At 55.7% G+C, this 16,474-nt stretch overlaps 7 protein-coding genes across 7 annotated transcripts; 5 read left to right on the top strand and 2 right to left on the bottom strand.

Moving 5' to 3' along the window:
• Positions 1 to 1,362: 1,362 nt before the first annotated feature.
• B0H18DRAFT_499543 (P-loop containing nucleoside triphosphate hydrolase protein) lies at positions 1,363 to 3,382 on the top strand. Its single transcript, XM_048038328.1, has 3 exons — positions 1,363 to 1,855; positions 1,910 to 2,942; positions 2,995 to 3,382. Exons 1-3 carry the CDS (start codon positions 1,487 to 1,489, stop codon positions 3,321 to 3,323), a joined length of 1,731 nt encoding a protein of 576 aa, XP_047891712.1. The 5' UTR covers positions 1,363 to 1,486; the 3' UTR covers positions 3,324 to 3,382.
• Positions 3,383 to 5,167: 1,785 nt separating this feature from the next.
• On the bottom strand, positions 5,168 to 6,723 carry B0H18DRAFT_935100 (uncharacterized protein; the record flags this gene model as incomplete). The annotated part of the gene is made up of 2 exons (XM_048041784.1): positions 5,708 to 6,723; positions 5,168 to 5,576 (listed from the first exon to the last, which is right to left on the bottom strand). Exons 1-2 carry the CDS (start codon positions 6,709 to 6,711, stop codon positions 5,168 to 5,170), a joined length of 1,413 nt encoding a protein of 470 aa, XP_047891711.1. The 5' UTR covers positions 6,712 to 6,723.
• B0H18DRAFT_1016477 (uncharacterized protein) lies at positions 6,222 to 7,580 on the bottom strand (the record flags this gene model as incomplete). The annotated part of the gene is made up of 7 exons (XM_048029277.1): positions 6,222 to 6,435; positions 6,497 to 6,511; positions 6,595 to 6,738; positions 6,796 to 7,113; positions 7,176 to 7,227; positions 7,314 to 7,466; positions 7,521 to 7,580. Coding segments are annotated over 5 exons (614 nt in total), but the record flags the coding sequence as incomplete, so codon positions are not given.
• Positions 7,581 to 8,000: 420 nt separating this feature from the next.
• Positions 8,001 to 8,533, top strand: B0H18DRAFT_1120693 (uncharacterized protein; the record flags this gene model as incomplete). Its single annotated transcript, XM_048034186.1, has 3 exons — positions 8,001 to 8,083; positions 8,134 to 8,443; positions 8,501 to 8,533. 3 exons carry the CDS (start codon positions 8,001 to 8,003, stop codon positions 8,531 to 8,533), a joined length of 426 nt encoding a protein of 141 aa, XP_047891709.1.
• A 992-nt stretch (positions 8,534 to 9,525) lies between these two features.
• On the top strand, positions 9,526 to 10,795 carry B0H18DRAFT_878917 (NADP-dependent oxidoreductase domain-containing protein; the record flags this gene model as incomplete). The annotated part of the gene is made up of 5 exons (XM_048040665.1): positions 9,526 to 9,682; positions 9,765 to 9,859; positions 9,928 to 10,226; positions 10,279 to 10,601; positions 10,665 to 10,795. 5 exons carry the CDS (start codon positions 9,526 to 9,528, stop codon positions 10,793 to 10,795), a joined length of 1,005 nt encoding a protein of 334 aa, XP_047891708.1.
• An 846-nt stretch (positions 10,796 to 11,641) lies between these two features.
• On the top strand, positions 11,642 to 13,226 carry B0H18DRAFT_1016472 (FAD/NAD-P-binding domain-containing protein). The gene is made up of 4 exons (XM_048029276.1): positions 11,642 to 12,334; positions 12,384 to 12,619; positions 12,667 to 12,954; positions 13,007 to 13,226. The coding sequence occupies exons 1-4, from the start codon at positions 11,725 to 11,727 to the stop codon at positions 13,124 to 13,126; spliced, it is 1,254 nt and encodes a 417-aa protein (XP_047891707.1). The 5' UTR covers positions 11,642 to 11,724; the 3' UTR covers positions 13,127 to 13,226.
• A 646-nt stretch (positions 13,227 to 13,872) lies between these two features.
• On the top strand, positions 13,873 to 16,364 carry B0H18DRAFT_935092 (P-loop containing nucleoside triphosphate hydrolase protein). Its single transcript, XM_048041783.1, has 10 exons — positions 13,873 to 14,250; positions 14,310 to 14,362; positions 14,423 to 14,456; positions 14,517 to 14,745; positions 14,813 to 14,842; positions 14,903 to 15,199; positions 15,259 to 15,444; positions 15,500 to 15,669; positions 15,723 to 15,881; positions 15,942 to 16,364. The coding sequence occupies exons 1-10, from the start codon at positions 14,186 to 14,188 to the stop codon at positions 16,156 to 16,158; spliced, it is 1,440 nt and encodes a 479-aa protein (XP_047891706.1). The 5' UTR covers positions 13,873 to 14,185; the 3' UTR covers positions 16,159 to 16,364.
• Positions 16,365 to 16,474: the final 110 nt, after the last annotated feature.

The raw sequence follows: 16,474 nt of genomic DNA, 5'->3' as shown, positions 1-16,474 counted from the left end.
CTTCACGAAGTATACCCCTACCGCCTACCCGTACTATTCCTACACTACAACGTCAGCTAACAGCACTCACCAAAACCGTACGCGAACACTGGAACTTCTCCGGTTATGCCTCACGACTGGAAATAAAGCGTCATGTAGTCTCGTTTTCAAGCGACTGCTGGACTCGTCCTTCAACACACGAGATATGTGGAGAACGTCCTCATCCCGTTTCTTCCTGAGCTTCGTCAATTCTTGACCACCAACCGTATCGCCCTGTCGGATGCGCCGTTCAACAACGTGTTCAAGTCGATCGTTATGCTCTGGGCGAACAAGGTCCTCGGTCCAAAACCAACCGAGATGGCGAATTCCGTGATCACTAAGTTGCAAAGTCACGGCTGCAAGTGCGCACATTGCGTCCAGGTCTTCAACTTCCTCACGTCCAGCGCCGACAAATCGTGCCGCATGGAGAGAATAGGTGCACCTAAGAGGAAGCATGTCGAGCAGGAGCTCAATAAATATGCGCGGACCGCCGCAACGTGGTCTATGATACCGGGCAGCCCACAGGGCTTGACGGTGAGTGCGCCCGATTGTTTGCGAATTGCATAGCCTAATTCCCATGCGCACAGGTTACGAAAGCCGATTCCATATATCTACCGGTTCAGTGGAAAGCAACTCAAGCCAGAAGTGCGGCTATCTTGAACTCCGTTTCCGCGAATGCAACAGACTTGCAGAAGATATTTGGTCCAGACCACCAGGTGATCATGGATCTGTTGGCTGGGCGTGTTCGAACTCTTGCGACAGCACCGTCCAGGCTCCAGAGTGCAACTGCGACCTCCTCGGCCTCTGTGGCTGGTTCCGCTCGCATGCCATCAGGCGCCTCAGCCGCTGCTCCCGGAGCAACGAACGCGACGCCAGGTCTGAATACGAGTGGCAGCTCGTCTATGGCCTCCCATGCCCCCAATGCGCCCGTTCGTCACGTAAAGATAGGTTCGGAACAAGCCGCCTCCTCACGTGGTATTTCGTGCTCCGCACACCGACGAAGGAGGGGCTTGCTCGAAGATGACTGTCATCCTTGGGCTCGATATGGGCCCCTAACTTATCACCAATCGCGTCTTTCGCCTCACTTCAAGCGAGGCAATCGTAGTTTCGAAGTAGCCCTGATCGCCTGTAAAGTCGTTATAATATTCTATGTGCTTCGTGCATTTTTAGGAATTGCGCAAGTTTGGCTTTGAATGGCCAGAACAGTGTTTTATGTAGAATATTCACTATGCTGCATCGCGGTCACAGAATATTCTAAAACTTTCAAGGGTGTAAGTTATCATGTCAAGGAACATCCTCCACCTCTTTGGCGAGGCCAGAATGCGCATATACTTGGTGTGGATGCTCCGCCGCTGTCCAGATCCACGAGATCGCGTTAGCGCCCGCGCGAGACGCGCCTCGACGCGTCGCGTCGCGTCGTGTCTCGCTCTGTGTGCTTACCTTCCTGACGCGTATACTCAGGGCTCTCATGTCCGAACCACCGCGGACGCCTCCTCGCCGTGCAGCGCCTGCGCTTGGTAGCGCTACAAGAAGTCCCGGGACACCACGTCGTCACAAGGTTCCTTCGAGCAAGAGCACCCAAGGCACTCGCAGGCGAACCGCAAAGTACGCGACTGCGAAGGTCAAGTCCGATTTGAAGGAGGCATTTAGCCTACCCTTTGAGCCAGATGACTGGCAAGCCGAGCTGATCTCAAGGGTCTTGCGTGGATATGACAGCATCTTTTGTGCAGGTACAGGCTATGGCAAGAGCCTCGTCTTCCAGGCTCTTGCGAAGCTGGGCGGGAAAAACAAAGCCGTTTTAGTGATCTGTCCACTGAAAGCTCTCGAAGCTGACCAGGTGCGCTATGTACTTTTTTCTTTGGGGCTTCAGAACTCAGGTAGTCGAGGGTAGGTTCGGGAAGCCGAGGCGAAGGGTTTGCGGGCGGTGATGATCAACGAGGACAACTCGAAGACTCGCGAAGCCTGGGCGGAAGCACGTACGAAGGCGCAAATGATCTACATCTCGCCTGAGATGGCCCTATCCGACTCGTTCACCAAGCTGTGGAAAGATGGCAAGTTCCGGGACCGCGTCCAAGCTGTCGTCATTGACGAAGCACACTGCGTTGACGAGTGGGGCAAGGACGACTTCCGGAAGCAGTACCGGCAGCTCAAATACCTTCGACACTATACCGGGCACTCGATTCCCTTCGTTGCGTGCACGGCCACATGCTCATCTGCCACGTTTGACACACTGTGGGAGACCCTAGGCTATGGCTACCGCCCGTTCTGGGGAATCGATGTAGGGAGCGACCGCCCAAACTTGTTCTTCGACACTCGTCCCATCACCAACAAGGCGAACCCTGTCATCGACGTCTTGGGGATCCTACCGCCTTCCTTTAGCTCAGATACACCTCTCGACGCCGTCCCCAAGTGCATCCTCTACTTCGAATCCGAGAACGCCTGTTTACAGGCCAAGATCACCCTTCGCAAGTGCCTGCCAGCGCACCTCCGCGACACCGTGTACGCCTTTTCGTCGAGTATCTCCGAAAAGGCAAAGCGTCAGGTTTGGGATCGTTTCCGAGAGGGTAGCTTGCGAATCCTATGCGCGACAGATGCAGCGGGAATGGGATGCAATGTCCCGGACATCCAGTATGTTATCATCATTGGATGTCCGCGATCGCTCTCTGTTGTCGCGCAGCGCTGGGGACGAGCAGGTCGAGACCGCTCGACGCCCGCAACATGTCTTCTACTTGTGCCAAAATGGGCTTTTCGGCCCGATCCTGCGCAGAGTGCCGTGGTTAACCCGGCCATCCGACGTGTACGGAAGACGAATGCGGCCACGACTACTGTGAAGCAAGAGACGAAGAAGGATGCTGAGCAGCGAGCTCGTCTGCCGGCGCCTCTGGAACAGTTCATCAACGTGAACACTTTGGAAGGCCAGAGTCGTGAGTACATGTTACGTGAAGATGCAGAGATATGTTGCTCACTCACTCCCAGGATGCTCGCATGCGTATGTTGGTCAGGCCTTCCGTCCGAACACTCGATTGGACAATTACCGGCTGCTGGATAACTCGGACGAACCTACCCGTGGTTCGCGAGCCAGTGCTTTTGAGCTGTCATGGACCACTCTGGACCTTGGTCGGCACCCCCTCGTACGCGGTGCTGCAATTACTGCACACCGCGGAATCCCCATATCATTCCCTCCTGCTCGAATGATGACCGCCGTTTGCGAGCCTATGCTGCCGACTTCGCGGCGCCCCTTGTCGAGCTGTCGAGTCGCCCGGCTTCCCGGACAGCAAGCTCGATTGCATCTTCCGCCTCGGTAGCTCGCAGCGACGACTTCATCCCAGTGAAGGGGAAGTCGCAGGTGGCGCAGTATGAAAGGGAGCAGCTCCGCAAGATGCTCGTTGCCTGGCGAGATCAGTTTGTCGACCCCGAACGTGGCTACCGCTTCATGTCGAGGGAGGTTGACCTTCCCACAGCTCTGATTGGCCAGCTTGTCGAGCAAGCTGGGCAGTTCCTCCGCCTCCATGACATCGAACACAAGGATGTCTTGAAGGTGATCACTTGGGACTCGGCCTCGGAGGCGGAGCTCAATGGGCTGATCTCGGTGCTCGCGGACTGGCGTCTCCGTGTACGTCTTTCTACGACACCAACATCACAACGCCGAGCCAGCAAAAAGGCCCGCGTCGTAGACCTTGCACCACCCATCAAGGCGCCGGATTTCATTACAAGTGCCAGATTAACAAGTGCAGCTGGCCCACCCATTCAAGATAGCTTCGTCTCGACACCGTATGAGCTGTTCCGCATTTGTCAGGATTGTATGATGCTCATGATTGGGTTGGCAGGGCAGTATCAATTCCAAGCCGAGCTGCATTTCCGCAGACTCCACATCTGAATCAGCCCGAGATCAATCCATGGTCGCCTTCATCATACGAGATGTACCGTGCGCCGCACGGGTCACCCTACACCGCGCCCATGGGACACCGACCCTTCGCCCACCCACAACAGCGACAAAACGAGTACGCCCCCGCACGACTACCTGTTGATAGCATCTACTCGCCACGAGAGCCGGTATCAGTGCCAACTATGGTGCCACCCTTCATCCCTGCACCCGTCCAGCAAGCGTCGCCTGCACCGTCTTTTGAGTACACGCCACGTGGACCATCTGTACTGCAACCTCTTGTTTATACACCCCAAGGTTCGCCTGCGCCATCCATCAGACATCTGCGAGGCCTACCGGGTGCGCTACCTGCTGTTGGCTCAGGGTGGCAGCATGGCCCATTTGCTACGCCTCAACGTATTCATTCAGCGCTACAGATGCCATGGCCAGGCGTGTCGCCACCTCATCCTACACCGCCTATCATGTATGCTGCCCAAGGCATACCATATAGTAGGTACACTGTGTCACCTTTTCCAGCACTCCATTATGCATCTACGACTCCTGTCCATACGACACCATCCGGCTCGCGTACAGTAGCAATGCCACAGACATACTCTCGAGTCCCTACTGCTGACATCTACCCTGTGCACTATGGATCATCTATACCTGTATCAAACTCGCCACCTCCCCCTAATGCACCGAGTCCCATAGAACCATCCTCGTCTTCCACTCCGTGGAGATCATTGTAATTATCATATGTAATCACATTGTCATTGCAGTTGTCAAAAACGGTACCATTGTCCAGCACTGATGTCTCCGGATCGGGCGTGTCCTTTGCTTCCACACCCGCCCCACCAATTGGATAGCCAACTGCAGGGTCAAACGTCGTCGACTTGATGTACTGAGAAAACTTCCCATTTTGCCAGGCCCGTGCGCCAATATTGAATACATCGACAATCGCGGACTGAGGTTGGTCATTTGCGCCCGAACTCTTCTTTTTCCCTTTGGATTTGCGGGGTGGTGCTGGAACGAAACGAGGCTTGTCCCGTGACAAGGTATGTAGGCCCTCATTGATCATGTCTTCGACCAAAACTCGCATGTCGTTCTGGAATGATATCTCTTTGTGTCGTCGCCGGCGGTCAGGGTCACCGAAGAATCGTGCCACGAGGTGAGATATATCCCGGAAAGCCTCCACACTCGCCGAACCTTTTGCCATGATGTACTCAATCGTGACAGCATTTCCCGATGCAATGAAGACACGCTGCAAAAGTGACCCATCACTCAGATTCAATTTTGATCCTGGACTGGACCAAATTGAACGCTCACCTTGACCCAGAAATTACACTGCTCGAGGTACAGATCGGCTGCGATCCATCGACCATGAACTCCCCATCGATTCACAAACCATGCCTTCTCCAACGCTGTCCGCAACGCAGCGGGAAGTTCGTACTTCCACTTGACGTGAACCTCGACACACTCGCGCGCGTAGTTGTGCTGACCTGCGCCTTCAAAAGAAAACGCCCAGTACTTCAACACTCGAAGGACACGGCCCGCATCCGCATGTGCTACGGCATGCTCGAATTCGCAGAAGAAGAGGGCATCGCGGATGAAGTAGATCGAGTGTGCAAGGCAGTCGTCCCCAATGGACTGAGCCTTGATTGCCTCGCTTCCCACCGTGAACCGCTCTCCAATCTCCCTAGTGACTTCATGGAGATCCTTGAGTGATGGCGTCCAATTCTTCAGGTCATCCCAGGACCCGAGGCCCTTGATAACGCTGATGCTAATTCCTCAGTAAGCCATACACAGTTGAAGCACCATCAAACGCACATCACGCAATGCAGCAGCCTCGCAATCAGTGAATGCCTTATTAAGGCCTTTGCTGCAGCATAATTCGGCTTAGAGGCGTCCCAGGTGCGATGTAGGAGTCCTTTATGAGTGGCCAGTGACGAACGATCCAGAGTCGAGTTGCCGAAGTGAACACGCATAAGCATGTGAGTCGCTTGCAGGGCAAAATGCCATAGCGCACTCGTTTCTTCGACGTATTCGAGGCGCTCCATAGAATCCACGTCGTCCACACGCTCGCGTCTCGCAACACGCAGATTTCGCGCAGTAAGCCAGTCTCCTTGCATGATCTTCGTCTTGCTAGCCCATTCTTCCTCGGTGAGAGTAGACCGCTCCTGCATATCCTTCAAAACCTCGATAACACCCTTTTTAGACCCCTCGTTGACATCGAAAACGCCAAAGGGCCGAAAATCGGTTACCTCAGGCGCCAACGGCCGGTCTCGTGGCATCGCATCTGCGAAGGCCTCTAGCATTTGGCCTCGGCCCTCCCAGTTTTGGCTACCAGGTGTGTACCGTATCAACATCTCGCCAATGAGACTGATGAAGGCCTTCTCCATGTGTTCATCGTCAGCATGAGTTGGGCGAATGTCTGAAAGGCGTGCCTTCGCTCGCTGGCCCCGGAGAGCAAGCTTCGCCTTGAGGTTCAATGCTTCTTCGTCAAGCCCGGGCAACAGAACAACGGCCGCATTCGTCGCATGGATCATTGAATGACGGTTCGTGATTCGCTCCTGGAATTTACGCAGATACAAGTTGATGTTGTCGAAGATGATGTAGAATATTGCACTACTGGTGAGCACCGCGATGGCGAGGCGTATGGCATCCTTCGACATCTGCACTTTCATGTCCTCTATAGTCGTGATTGAAACTGACAGGCCGATATTACTGAGCATGTTCAGCACACGAGAACTGGTCCCTGAGATGCCGAAGAAAAGGCCAAGGGGGAGTGCAAGTACATTTGTGGCACGATTTCGGACAAAGGCAAGCATCATGATTGCCGTGATGATCGCCTGAATACAGTGAGTCTCGAGCCTTATACCACAAATGTGAAGCTACGCACTATCATCGGGTTACGGGTGAATCCCAGGTACTGCGCACGCCAATCCTCAGGTGCCGGCCCCGTGTCCGCAAATGGATCACTGGCAATACCCTCCGAATGTCCTCCGCCTCCGGCGCCTTCGACTGGCTCGCTCCCAACAGGTGGTACATCCTCTTCTCCATCCGACGTCTCCCCTGCACGACGTTCCAGTGCCTCGGCCTTGCGCGCGAGATCCTTGCGGTACCGATTTGGCGAGGCAGTGAAGACATGGAGATACGAAATGGTGAAAGGCGCCAGTGTTCGCAGCCTATCTGCAACTGCCGCGGGATCCAAGAGTCTCCGCACATCGGCTATGGTGAGTTCTTTAAGCCGCACTCTGAACGAGTTCTCTTGAATAACACGGTTGCTCTCGTCAAGCGCGATCTTGTGCGCGCAGGGCTTGACAATCCGCTCGTGGAGCTCGCCTCGGGTACGTGGCCACTCGTCGTGCCAAATATTGTATAGTTCTGATGGCCCATACCACTCGCTCTGGCCTGCGCCTTTCCGGATGCTCAGGAAGGTTCCTGCTCGCTCGCGGACCACCCGGATCTTGCTGGTGAAAGCGAACGTCAGCAGCTTGCTGAGTGCTAGCCCGAGGTATATTATCAATGAAAAGACAAGGTGCAGCTTGTCGGCCTCCGAGGTTGGCTGAGCAGTGTGTTCGAAGACGTCATCCCAGTAGGCTCGGTCGAATTTCAGATTTTCTGACATGTCTCGCAGCAGGACGAGACAGATAAGAGTTTGGCTTACACATGGCGACCTCGGAAAACTCCTGCACCATTTCTCCAGAGCTTCGCGGAAGCAAATCCGCCAGTACGACAGCTCAGGGCGCGCCGACGCGCGACGCGCCACTTTGGGTTTACGCGCATGTAACGCGTCTGTCACACGCAGACACGACCTGTCACGTCCCACCCTCCGTCTACTGTATGATCTCTGCAGGAGATGCAACTTCAACAGGGCATCCCCAATTGCCTGGGATAATGAGTATGCATTTAATGACTATTGCTGAGTAGTTTTGGTACACCCGGAGGCATATGTTGTATGTATCGAGGCCTCGCGCGCGTCAGGCTGTGCTTCGACAGAGTCACCCTCGCGCGATGTTTGTAGCATCGCACCAATGCAGTCGTAAAACACCGTATATTCACAGAATGTTCATTGGACTCGTAGCTACAGGTTTCTCACTGACAGCGAGGGAATCGGAGTATGTGGAAGCACGCTGCATTTTTGCGACTGACCCCCCTAGTCCCAGCCACTTTCGAGCAAGCCCCTTCTCCGAAGGTGGCCGGGTACCGGCCCGGAGACAGGGCTTGCTCCGAACCTAACGTAAAGATACCAGACGCGCGAGATCGAACGCATTCTCTCCCGTCCCGCACACCCTCACATCGTCGTTCCTCCGCCGGGCACGCACGACAACCCCGCGCAACAAGCAAGTCGGGTTTGCCTCCACGACGCAGCGCGAGGAACACAACGGGTGGTTTACCTGCTCGCACTGTGATTTCTTGACGCGGCGCAAGGGCGACTTTGACCGCCACGTCCGCACGCACTTCGCGCTCAGTCGCGGGCCAGAGTGGGTCTGCTGTGGGGTGCCGGAGGAGGACGCGCCAGGACACTCCGGGGAGAAGTACGAGCATGGAGGGAGGCGAATGGTTGGTGGATGCCTTAAAAGCTTCAGCCGGCGGGACTCATGGCTCCGACATCTGCAGAAGGCGGGATGCTTGCGACCTGTACATCTGTAGGTGGTGGGTGGGTGTGTAGGAGTAGAAGCCTTGAGCTCGAGTCACTTATGTTCAGCTAGCCACATATTGATGCGTTTAACCATCATCAGCTACTCAAGCTCAAGACTCAACCCGCGTCCCTCATTTTCAGTGATAGAGTGAGCGTGCTAAGTTTCGTGTCTCCCCGTTCACCGTAAAGTCTTCATGTACCCTTTCAAGGTGCTCGCAGGCCACGATTTTATTCGCCAGCGGGTCAGAGTCGTGGATGTTACACACAAAGCTTCCTTGAGGTACGCGAAGCTGAACCCAGAGGTCTCAGAGACAAGCTCGTCGGCAAGGGCGTCACTTGTGTCACATCAGCACAACCTGAGAGTATGGAGTGCGCCGCAGAGCTTGCTCCAGCGACCGTCCTTCCCACGTCAAATTCGGAGGTCGTATTGAGATTCTGCGTACCGGAGACGGTGTACTCTAGCATCGACAGTGCCGTCGAACACAACTTCCTGTAACTTCCTGTCAAGCGAGATCTATCCTGTCTGCTATCCCGTAAGCCCTAAGCAGTGGCAGCATCATGCATACTGCGTAGAGTACTTACAGTCAGGCGATCATGCAACATGAGCATCTTCTGGGTATCTCTTCTATACTTAGCATGCCATTCGGATTCCAGGCGGATTCTGGGCAGCAGTAGGCAGCAATGCGCCATGTCACATCATGGTGAGGAGCACAGGGGAGCAAGAATTCGAAGTGCCCTCGTCATAAACCAAGGTTCCGAGGATATTCCGATCGCAGAGGTCCCTCGGTTACATAACCCCCCTCCTCGCTCCTCGCCTCTCCGGCCTCCGTTCACACCCATATAACACGCACCCACCCTCTTCGCCGTACACCACATGTCAGACAATCCCTACAAACCACTCCCGACCCACGACCCAGAGAGCTCTGAGGTCGTGCCAAAACCCCCCTCTCGCAAGCTCCGCGTACTCAGGAACTTCACGACTCTTTTCCGCGTATTCGCCGTCATGGTCGTCGCGTTCGTAGGCGTTCGTCTGCTCACTCGCACGGGCATGAGCCTTCGTGGCTGCCACCAGAAGGGCTTCCAGGGTGTGCGCAACGTCTCCAGCCTGCCGGAGCACTACACGCTGCCTAGTGGAAACAAGATACCGTCTGTTGCTCTCGGTGAGTTCTCTTTCTGCATGCGCTATCTTGGACTTGCGTCCGCGATGGACGTTCGTGTTCTGACCCATGTGCGGTCGTGCAGGCGTCTGGCAAGCGAGTCCAGGCGAAGTTGGCGCAGCCGTCAAGACTGCGCTCAACGCAGGATATCGGCACATCGACGGTGCCTGGATCTACAGAGTGCGTCTCTACCCCAACTCTACTCTTTGCTTCTCGCCGAGCTTTCTTTGACACCCATGACTTGACAGAACGAAGCGGAGGTCGGACAGGCGATAAAGGAGAGCGGCGTCTCCCGGAAAGACCTTTGGCTTACCTCCAAGCTCTGGAACACTTTCCACGCACCCGAGGATATCGAGGAAGCGCTTGACGACTCCCTTCAGAAGCTCGGCACGGACTACCTCGACCTCTATCTGATGCACTGGCCCGTTGCGTTCAAGAAGGACACGACCCAGGTGGACGAGGCGCTCACTGCCGACCCCTACCCGACCTGGCAGAAACTCGAAGAGATGGTTGAGAAGGGCAAGGTCCGCAACATCGGCATTAGCAAGTGCGTATCCGCATCTGGCCGCTTTCGCATCGGCTGACTCGCAATCTCGTAGCTTCAACATCCCGCGCGTGAAGAACCTCACCGCGAATGACCTCAAGGTTCAGCCCGCAGTGAACCAAGTCGAGCTCAACTTCTGGAACCCGCAGCCAGAGCTGCTCAAGTGGTCGAAGGACAACGGGATCCTGCTCGAGGCTTACAGCCCGCTGGGGAGCAATAAGCAAGTCAAGGAGACGCTGAACCAGCCCGAGGTGAAGAAGATCGCGGAGGCGCTCGGCATCACGCCAGCGCAGGCGATTATTAGCTGGCACGTCCAGCGCGGCACGATTGTGCTCCCTAAGAGCGTGACGCCCTCCCGCGTCGAGGAGAACTTCAAAGGTGAGTTTCAGCACAGGTGGGCTGTTAAGGCGGACAGAGGCTGACATGGGGGCGATTTGATAGTGTTCCCGCTCCCGGATGACCTGTTCGACAAGCTCGAGGCTGCGGCAGCCGCCCACCCACCTCAGCGTGTTGTCAACCCGAGCAAGGGTTGGCGCCTCGACTTCGATGTGTTTGACGACTACCCCTACTAAGGGCAGATGCTGCGCGATAGACCGACGGGTCGGATGTACGTTTGTAAGCTGGAAACTTAGACTTGAAGCGCGTGTTATGTAATTTCATCTTCGCGGAGTCACTCTTCGTTATGGAGATACCTAGGAAAACACAGCAATACGGTTCAACTTCCAGGAACCTAGTTTACTGATCGTGAGTTTAGTAACGCGCGCACCGCTAAGTTGGCCTCGTAATTCCTGCTGTGAGCTTGAGACTTGCGGGCACGTGCCCAACTGTCAACGCATTTGTGGCGGGAAGTCGCAGCAAGGTCATCGACCTGTCCATGTCAGCCATGCTATGCCTATGCGTCTCGACGCTTGGACGCCTCCCGCAACGCATACTGATGAGCGGAATGGCCATGCACACCTTGGTATGATACCTCTTATCTCAAAAAGCGAAGACCATGCCAATAAAATGTGGTGGCTGACCCATTCCATCGAGCATGGTACTATATCCAAGGTTTTCTGGTGGCTCACAGCTCAGCTACCTTGTCCCCTGGATTTGTCGCCTGTAGAGCTACGGACGGTTGTACAGCGAAACGATGGCCGCCTCGGCGGGTACTTCGCGTATCCTCCACGCAGTCTGCGTGTCCAGACTCAACTCGCAAACGGACCTGCGCTCCTGGTGAGTAAAACAACAAGGCTTTGTCTCCCACACGCTGCCTCAAGCATGCGGGTATTCAGGAACGCGTCGGGTACGCTTGTCGCGCCTTTCCAGGAACGGTCAAACGCGCTTGTCATTCTGTTTTACTCAGCGTTTGTTGATGTTGCTCAGCCGCCCTACAGCCACCTTACGGCTCAGGCATTACGCGTCCCTGTCAGTACTCGGTCAGTACCCATGTAAGCCATTTCAACGGGCGCGAACCTTACATCCATCTGTACAGACTCCCGAATAAGAGGATCCATATAAAATGGCGTCTCAGTACTTCCCCCTGTCCCCCAACTCGCAGCTCATTCTTGGGACGACCGCCGTTGCTACGCCGATCCTTCTCTACGCTATCAAGAAACTCGCTTCCCGCCCTCCAACCGCAAACATCGAAATGGCAAAGAAGACGATCATCGTGCTCGGCGGCGGATGGACGGGCTCGCTCGCGGCGCGCCAGCTCTCTGCCCAGCTCGACTCGCACAGGTACAACCTCATCCTGATCAACGACCGGCCGTACACGATCAACCTCGTCGCCGGCGCGCGCATGACGTCCACGACGGTCGACAACCTCGACTCGAAGGACAAGGCGCTCATGGCGTACGACAAGCTGTTCGAGAACGGCAACGGCAGCGTGAAGGTCGCGCACGCGGTCGCGGTCGAGGAGGACAAGGAGAGCGGGAAGGGCGGCTGGGTTGTGCTCGAGGGCGGTGAGCGGCTGCGGTGGGACGCGCTCGTGGTCGCGACGGGCAGCACATGGCAGGGCCCGCTGGCGTTCCCCGACGGGGAGAAGCTGCCGGGGCATGTGCAGCAGTGGAGGGAGCGCGTGAAGGCGGCGAAGGACATCTTCATAGTCGGGGGCGGTGCTGTCGGCATCGGTGCGTGTCCGTGTCCGTGTCCGTCAATCCGCCCGCTGATTTGAGGCAGAGTTCGCCGGGGAAATCAAGGAGGCGTACCCGGGCAAGAGGGTGACGGTGGTCCACAGCGGCTCGAAGCTGCTCACGGCCGTGTACCCGGACAAGTACCGCAACGCGATCGAGAAGAAGGCGCGCGCACGCGGCATCAACTTCGCGTTCAACGAATACATCGACGAGATCCCCGAGCCTGGCGTACGGGGGCTGAGCACGCGGAAGGGGACGCACTTTGAGTCTGCTGATCTCGTGGTACGTGCGTCATTGCTGGGCGAAGGACATCGCTGACGGCCCTCCAGATTCCCGCCTACGGGTCGCGCCCGAACACCGCGATCGTGTCCTCGCTCATGCCGTCGCCGCTTTCGAGCAACGGCAGCCTGAAGGTGAATCCGACGCTGGAGGTGCAGGGCCACGCGGGCGTCTTCGCGCTCGGGGATGTCGTGGACTGGGACGAGCAGAAGCAGGCGGCGAAGGGCGCGAACCACCTCGGTATCGTCGTGCCGAACGTCGTGAGCTACCTCGAGGGGAAGCCGCTCAAGAAGGTGTACAAGGGCAGCCCGGAGCTGATCCTGATCCCGTTGGGGAAGGTCAGTGCTCGTGTCGTGGATTTAAAGCGCGCGCTGACGAACGCTGTGGCAGACCGGTGGCTCGGCATATCTGGGCATGCTGTGGGGCATCGTGCTCGGAGACTGGGCGTCGCGTACCATCAAGGGCAAGGACCTCTTTGTCTCGCAGGCGCGGAAGGGTCGGGGTCTGTAAGCCTGCTCACCGTCGCTCATTCGTCATGCTTTTGTGCTTCCTGGGACTCGTGCGTGTTGTGCTCTCGTGTTGTTTTTAACGTTACTTTATGTGTTACTTAGATCCTGCGATGCATTAATAGAGTCAGGCCAGATTGCGTACGATCGCTTGGCCAATCAGAGCAGGAGCCACGTCGCGGTGGTGTGAACACATGATCGCGATCCCTTGTGAAGTTGGCAATTCTGACTCGGAGTACCTGCGTTCTACGCTACCACAGATGTCTCGTCCGCTCTATTCCCCAACGCTCCTTACAAGCTCGGTACGCGTATCTTCGATCTGCCCTGTGAGTCACTATCTTTCGTTCATGAAAAACTAATGCTGACTGACGAAGCGTTGCGCATGTTATGACTCGTCCTGAGTCGACTGAGTCAGTTCCTTGTCGGAATACAGCACTGGCAAAGGTCCATAGTCACACCACTGGTGGAGCCTGACACGCACAGTTCAAGCTTTCCGGTCATCATTCTCTTTTGAGTCTTCGAGTCCAGCAATGTGACTAGATTGGAGCACTTCGTGCTTCCGTATCATCATGGTATCCCGGGCCGGGCTGCATGCAGTTGGGTGAATGCGGTGACCGGTCTGTTGCGGACTCACGGTGGCCCACCGTAAGCTCCACGCTCGAGCTAAGTATGTCAGTTAGCTGTGTGGCCGACGACCGTGACAGTGTCGAAGGTTGGAAGCCCGAAGCGCAGCACCGTGAACTGCCTCCGAGTCGGACCCGCAGACGAACAGCAGACCACGATTGATCGCAGGATAAGAACACCAGGGCCCTGCATTCCAATCCAGTCCACAGTCACTGTAATGTCTAGGTCCTACGCGCCCGTGCTACCATCCAGCAACCAAACAGGGTAAGTTAACCTTGTATCGCTCCACACATGCTCACACGTTCTTTGCGGCTACAGATGGTCGTCTGCGTCTGCAGCGCTAGAGCCCCATCGCTGACTCGTCCCGATACGCAGCAACTATCCGTAAAAGACAAGACATGCCTATTGGATACACAGAGATAACAACTCAAGTCAGAGAATGTCTGCTTCTGCCGCCCGTGTGGTACCCCTCAGCTGGAGTATAAAGCACACGATGTTCAGCTCGTACGTCCTACTACCACGCCCGCGATCATGGCATTCTCTTCACAGACAGTACCTACCAGTATTGAGACAGGGAATCCTATGAGTGAATTCTACGACTTCTGGATACGACAAGGTAAGCATGCATTTCGTCCTTAGATCGCAACTATGTTGACTGACGTGCGCTTACACCAAGCGTCTGCGCAGTTGAGCGAACCTGCCGTGATTTGGTCAGTCACAACTCGCTCTCGCTTGTGTATGCAATCCTTACTGACTATACGTGCGTCCAGCGTCGAGAAGTTGCGAAAGTTGCACCCTGATGCGTCCATCGTCGCCTTCAGTGATGTTGCCGGTTTCAACCTCCAAGGCCTCCCAGGGGTCAAGGTCGTTTCTGCTAAGCCGCAGTCAATAAGCGTGAAAACATTTGCCCCCGCCGCTCGGATGGTGTTCCGTGAGGGCGGTGAGGCCGGCAAGCTGGCGGATAACTGGAAGTTTGCGGCTTTCCAGCTGACATGGAAGGTGAGTCTCATCAATTATGCAGTTCCCGGGCCCTCAGATCAATGGGCATCATGCATATTGCCGTCAGGATGACGACTTCCTGTGTTATACTCTGCAAGTGAGTTCTTGCTACGGTTTGGCAACCCACATGTAATTGAGGAATTCTTTTCCCCCGCAGTACACCTATGGCATGCGCGGCATCCAAATGTCCACCCATTTTCTCGTGCACAGCTCTGCAGACAGGTGTCACGCCCTGTTGGAAGCTGCAGGTGCATGGCAAGCACAGCTGCACGAGGAGATTCTAGTCTTCGATGAAGCGCGCTGGCAAAAGAGTCACGAGCTCTGGGTTGAGGTCCACAAGGCAAACTGGTCCGACGTCATTCTGAAAGAGGCGTTCAAAGAGCAGCTCATGGGGGATGTGGAAGGGTTCTTCGACAGCGAGGGCTTGTACAAGAGCCTCTCTGTACCGTGGAAGGTGAGCCGGTGTGTACGACAGTGATGATTCGGGGGCTCACCGCGCCATGTCGTACGCAGCGAGGTATAATTATACACGGTCCGCCTGGCAATGGAAAGACCATCACCCTGAAGGCGATCATGAAGACATGCTCCGATCGAGGCTTTGCGCCGCTGTACGTCAAATCCTTCAGACACCACAGAGGCGACGAGGGCGCAATGGTGGATGTGTTCAACAAAGCGCGCGAGATGGCGCCGTGCGTCATGGTACGTTGATCTATCAAAACTCCCTGTCGCATCGAGGATTCATGATGCTTGGTAGGTGCTGGAGGACCTCGACTCCCTAATCACTGACAAGAACCGGAGTTTCTTCCTCAATCAGCTCGATGGGCTAGAGGGAAACGATGGGCTCCTCCTCATTGCAAGCACGAACCACCTAGAGAAGCTCGACGTCGCTCTGAGTGGGCGGCCCAGTCGGTTCGACCGCAAGTTGTACGTCGATTGTAACAGTCCCATGAAAGGACGACAACTAATGATATATCTAGTGCGTTTGACAATCCGGATGAGCGGGAGCGCGCGCTATACGTCAAGTACTGGCAGAAGAAGCTTGACAATAACTCCTCCGTCGAGTTCTCCGACGCCCTTGTGGACGAGCTCGTCTCTGAGACCTCTGGGTTCAGCTTCGCGTACCTCAAGGAAGTCTTGTGCGTAACGCCCACGACTCTGTACCTCCTGCGGGATTGCGGCTAATGAACACTCCGCAGCATATCGTCCCTCGTGCTTCTCGCAAATCCCAAACACGCCGTGACTTCTTCGTTCGGAGACGTGACGAAGGGCCAGATCCAGGATCTTCGGGAGCAGATGGAGAAGGCAAAGTCACAGGCGGCGGCAAAGCCTTCGACTCAAGAGAGCAGTGGTGGCGGAATACAAATGATCGGCCCGCGGTTCTTTGGGGCTATGGCTGAGCCCATAGTCGGCTGAGAGTTGTGTTTGGGACGACTTGTATCTTGTTGGCACCCGGGTGCACTTGTAACAGTTGGAGAATCAGTCGCAGCCGTGAATTGCCTGGCAATTGACGACGTTCAATGAAATCGCGTTGGTTGTGAGCGTGACATATGATAGTGACGTTCAATGAACATGCATCTGAATACCTACGCGCTTTTTTAAACACACTAGACTTCCTGGACCTACTAGCATGGCGTCGTTAGTCGTGCCTCTCGGAAATGAAGACACTAAATCACAAGCATTTGTCCATACCCGACCCCTTCAAAGACACTCTTGGCCCCGTCGACGACCG

Source organism: Fomitopsis serialis (genome assembly GCF_022376445.1).
Source record: "Fomitopsis serialis strain Sig1Antser10 chromosome Unknown B0H18scaffold_50, whole genome shotgun sequence".
Taxonomy (NCBI): domain Eukaryota; kingdom Fungi; phylum Basidiomycota; class Agaricomycetes; order Polyporales; family Fomitopsidaceae; genus Fomitopsis; species Fomitopsis serialis.
Note: the sequence above shows the minus strand (reverse complement) of the source record. Positions and strands in the feature narration are given on the sequence as shown.

Bases quoted from the DNA above. Each gene is read 5' to 3' on its own strand.
- B0H18DRAFT_499543 (XM_048038328.1), top strand. From the start codon at position 1,487: ATGTCCGAACCACCGCGGACGCCTCCTCGCCGTGCAGCGCCTGCGCTT. The intron at 1,856-1,909 runs GTGCGCTATGTA...AGTCGAGGGTAG, and splicing joins AAGCTCTCGAAGCTGACCAG to GTTCGGGAAGCCGAGGCGAA. The intron at 2,943-2,994 runs GTGAGTACATGT...ACTCACTCCCAG, and splicing joins CACTTTGGAAGGCCAGAGTC to GATGCTCGCATGCGTATGTT.
- B0H18DRAFT_1016472 (XM_048029276.1), top strand. From the start codon at position 11,725: ATGGCGTCTCAGTACTTCCCCCTGTCCCCCAACTCGCAGCTCATTCTT. The intron at 12,335-12,383 runs GTGCGTGTCCGT...GATTTGAGGCAG, and splicing joins GGGCGGTGCTGTCGGCATCG to AGTTCGCCGGGGAAATCAAG. The intron at 12,620-12,666 runs GTACGTGCGTCA...ACGGCCCTCCAG, and splicing joins TTGAGTCTGCTGATCTCGTG to ATTCCCGCCTACGGGTCGCG.
- B0H18DRAFT_935092 (XM_048041783.1), top strand. From the start codon at position 14,186: ATGTCTGCTTCTGCCGCCCGTGTGGTACCCCTCAGCTGGAGTATAAAG. The intron at 15,445-15,499 runs GTACGTTGATCT...GATGCTTGGTAG, and splicing joins AGATGGCGCCGTGCGTCATG to GTGCTGGAGGACCTCGACTC. The intron at 15,670-15,722 runs GTACGTCGATTG...TGATATATCTAG, and splicing joins AGTCGGTTCGACCGCAAGTT to TGCGTTTGACAATCCGGATG.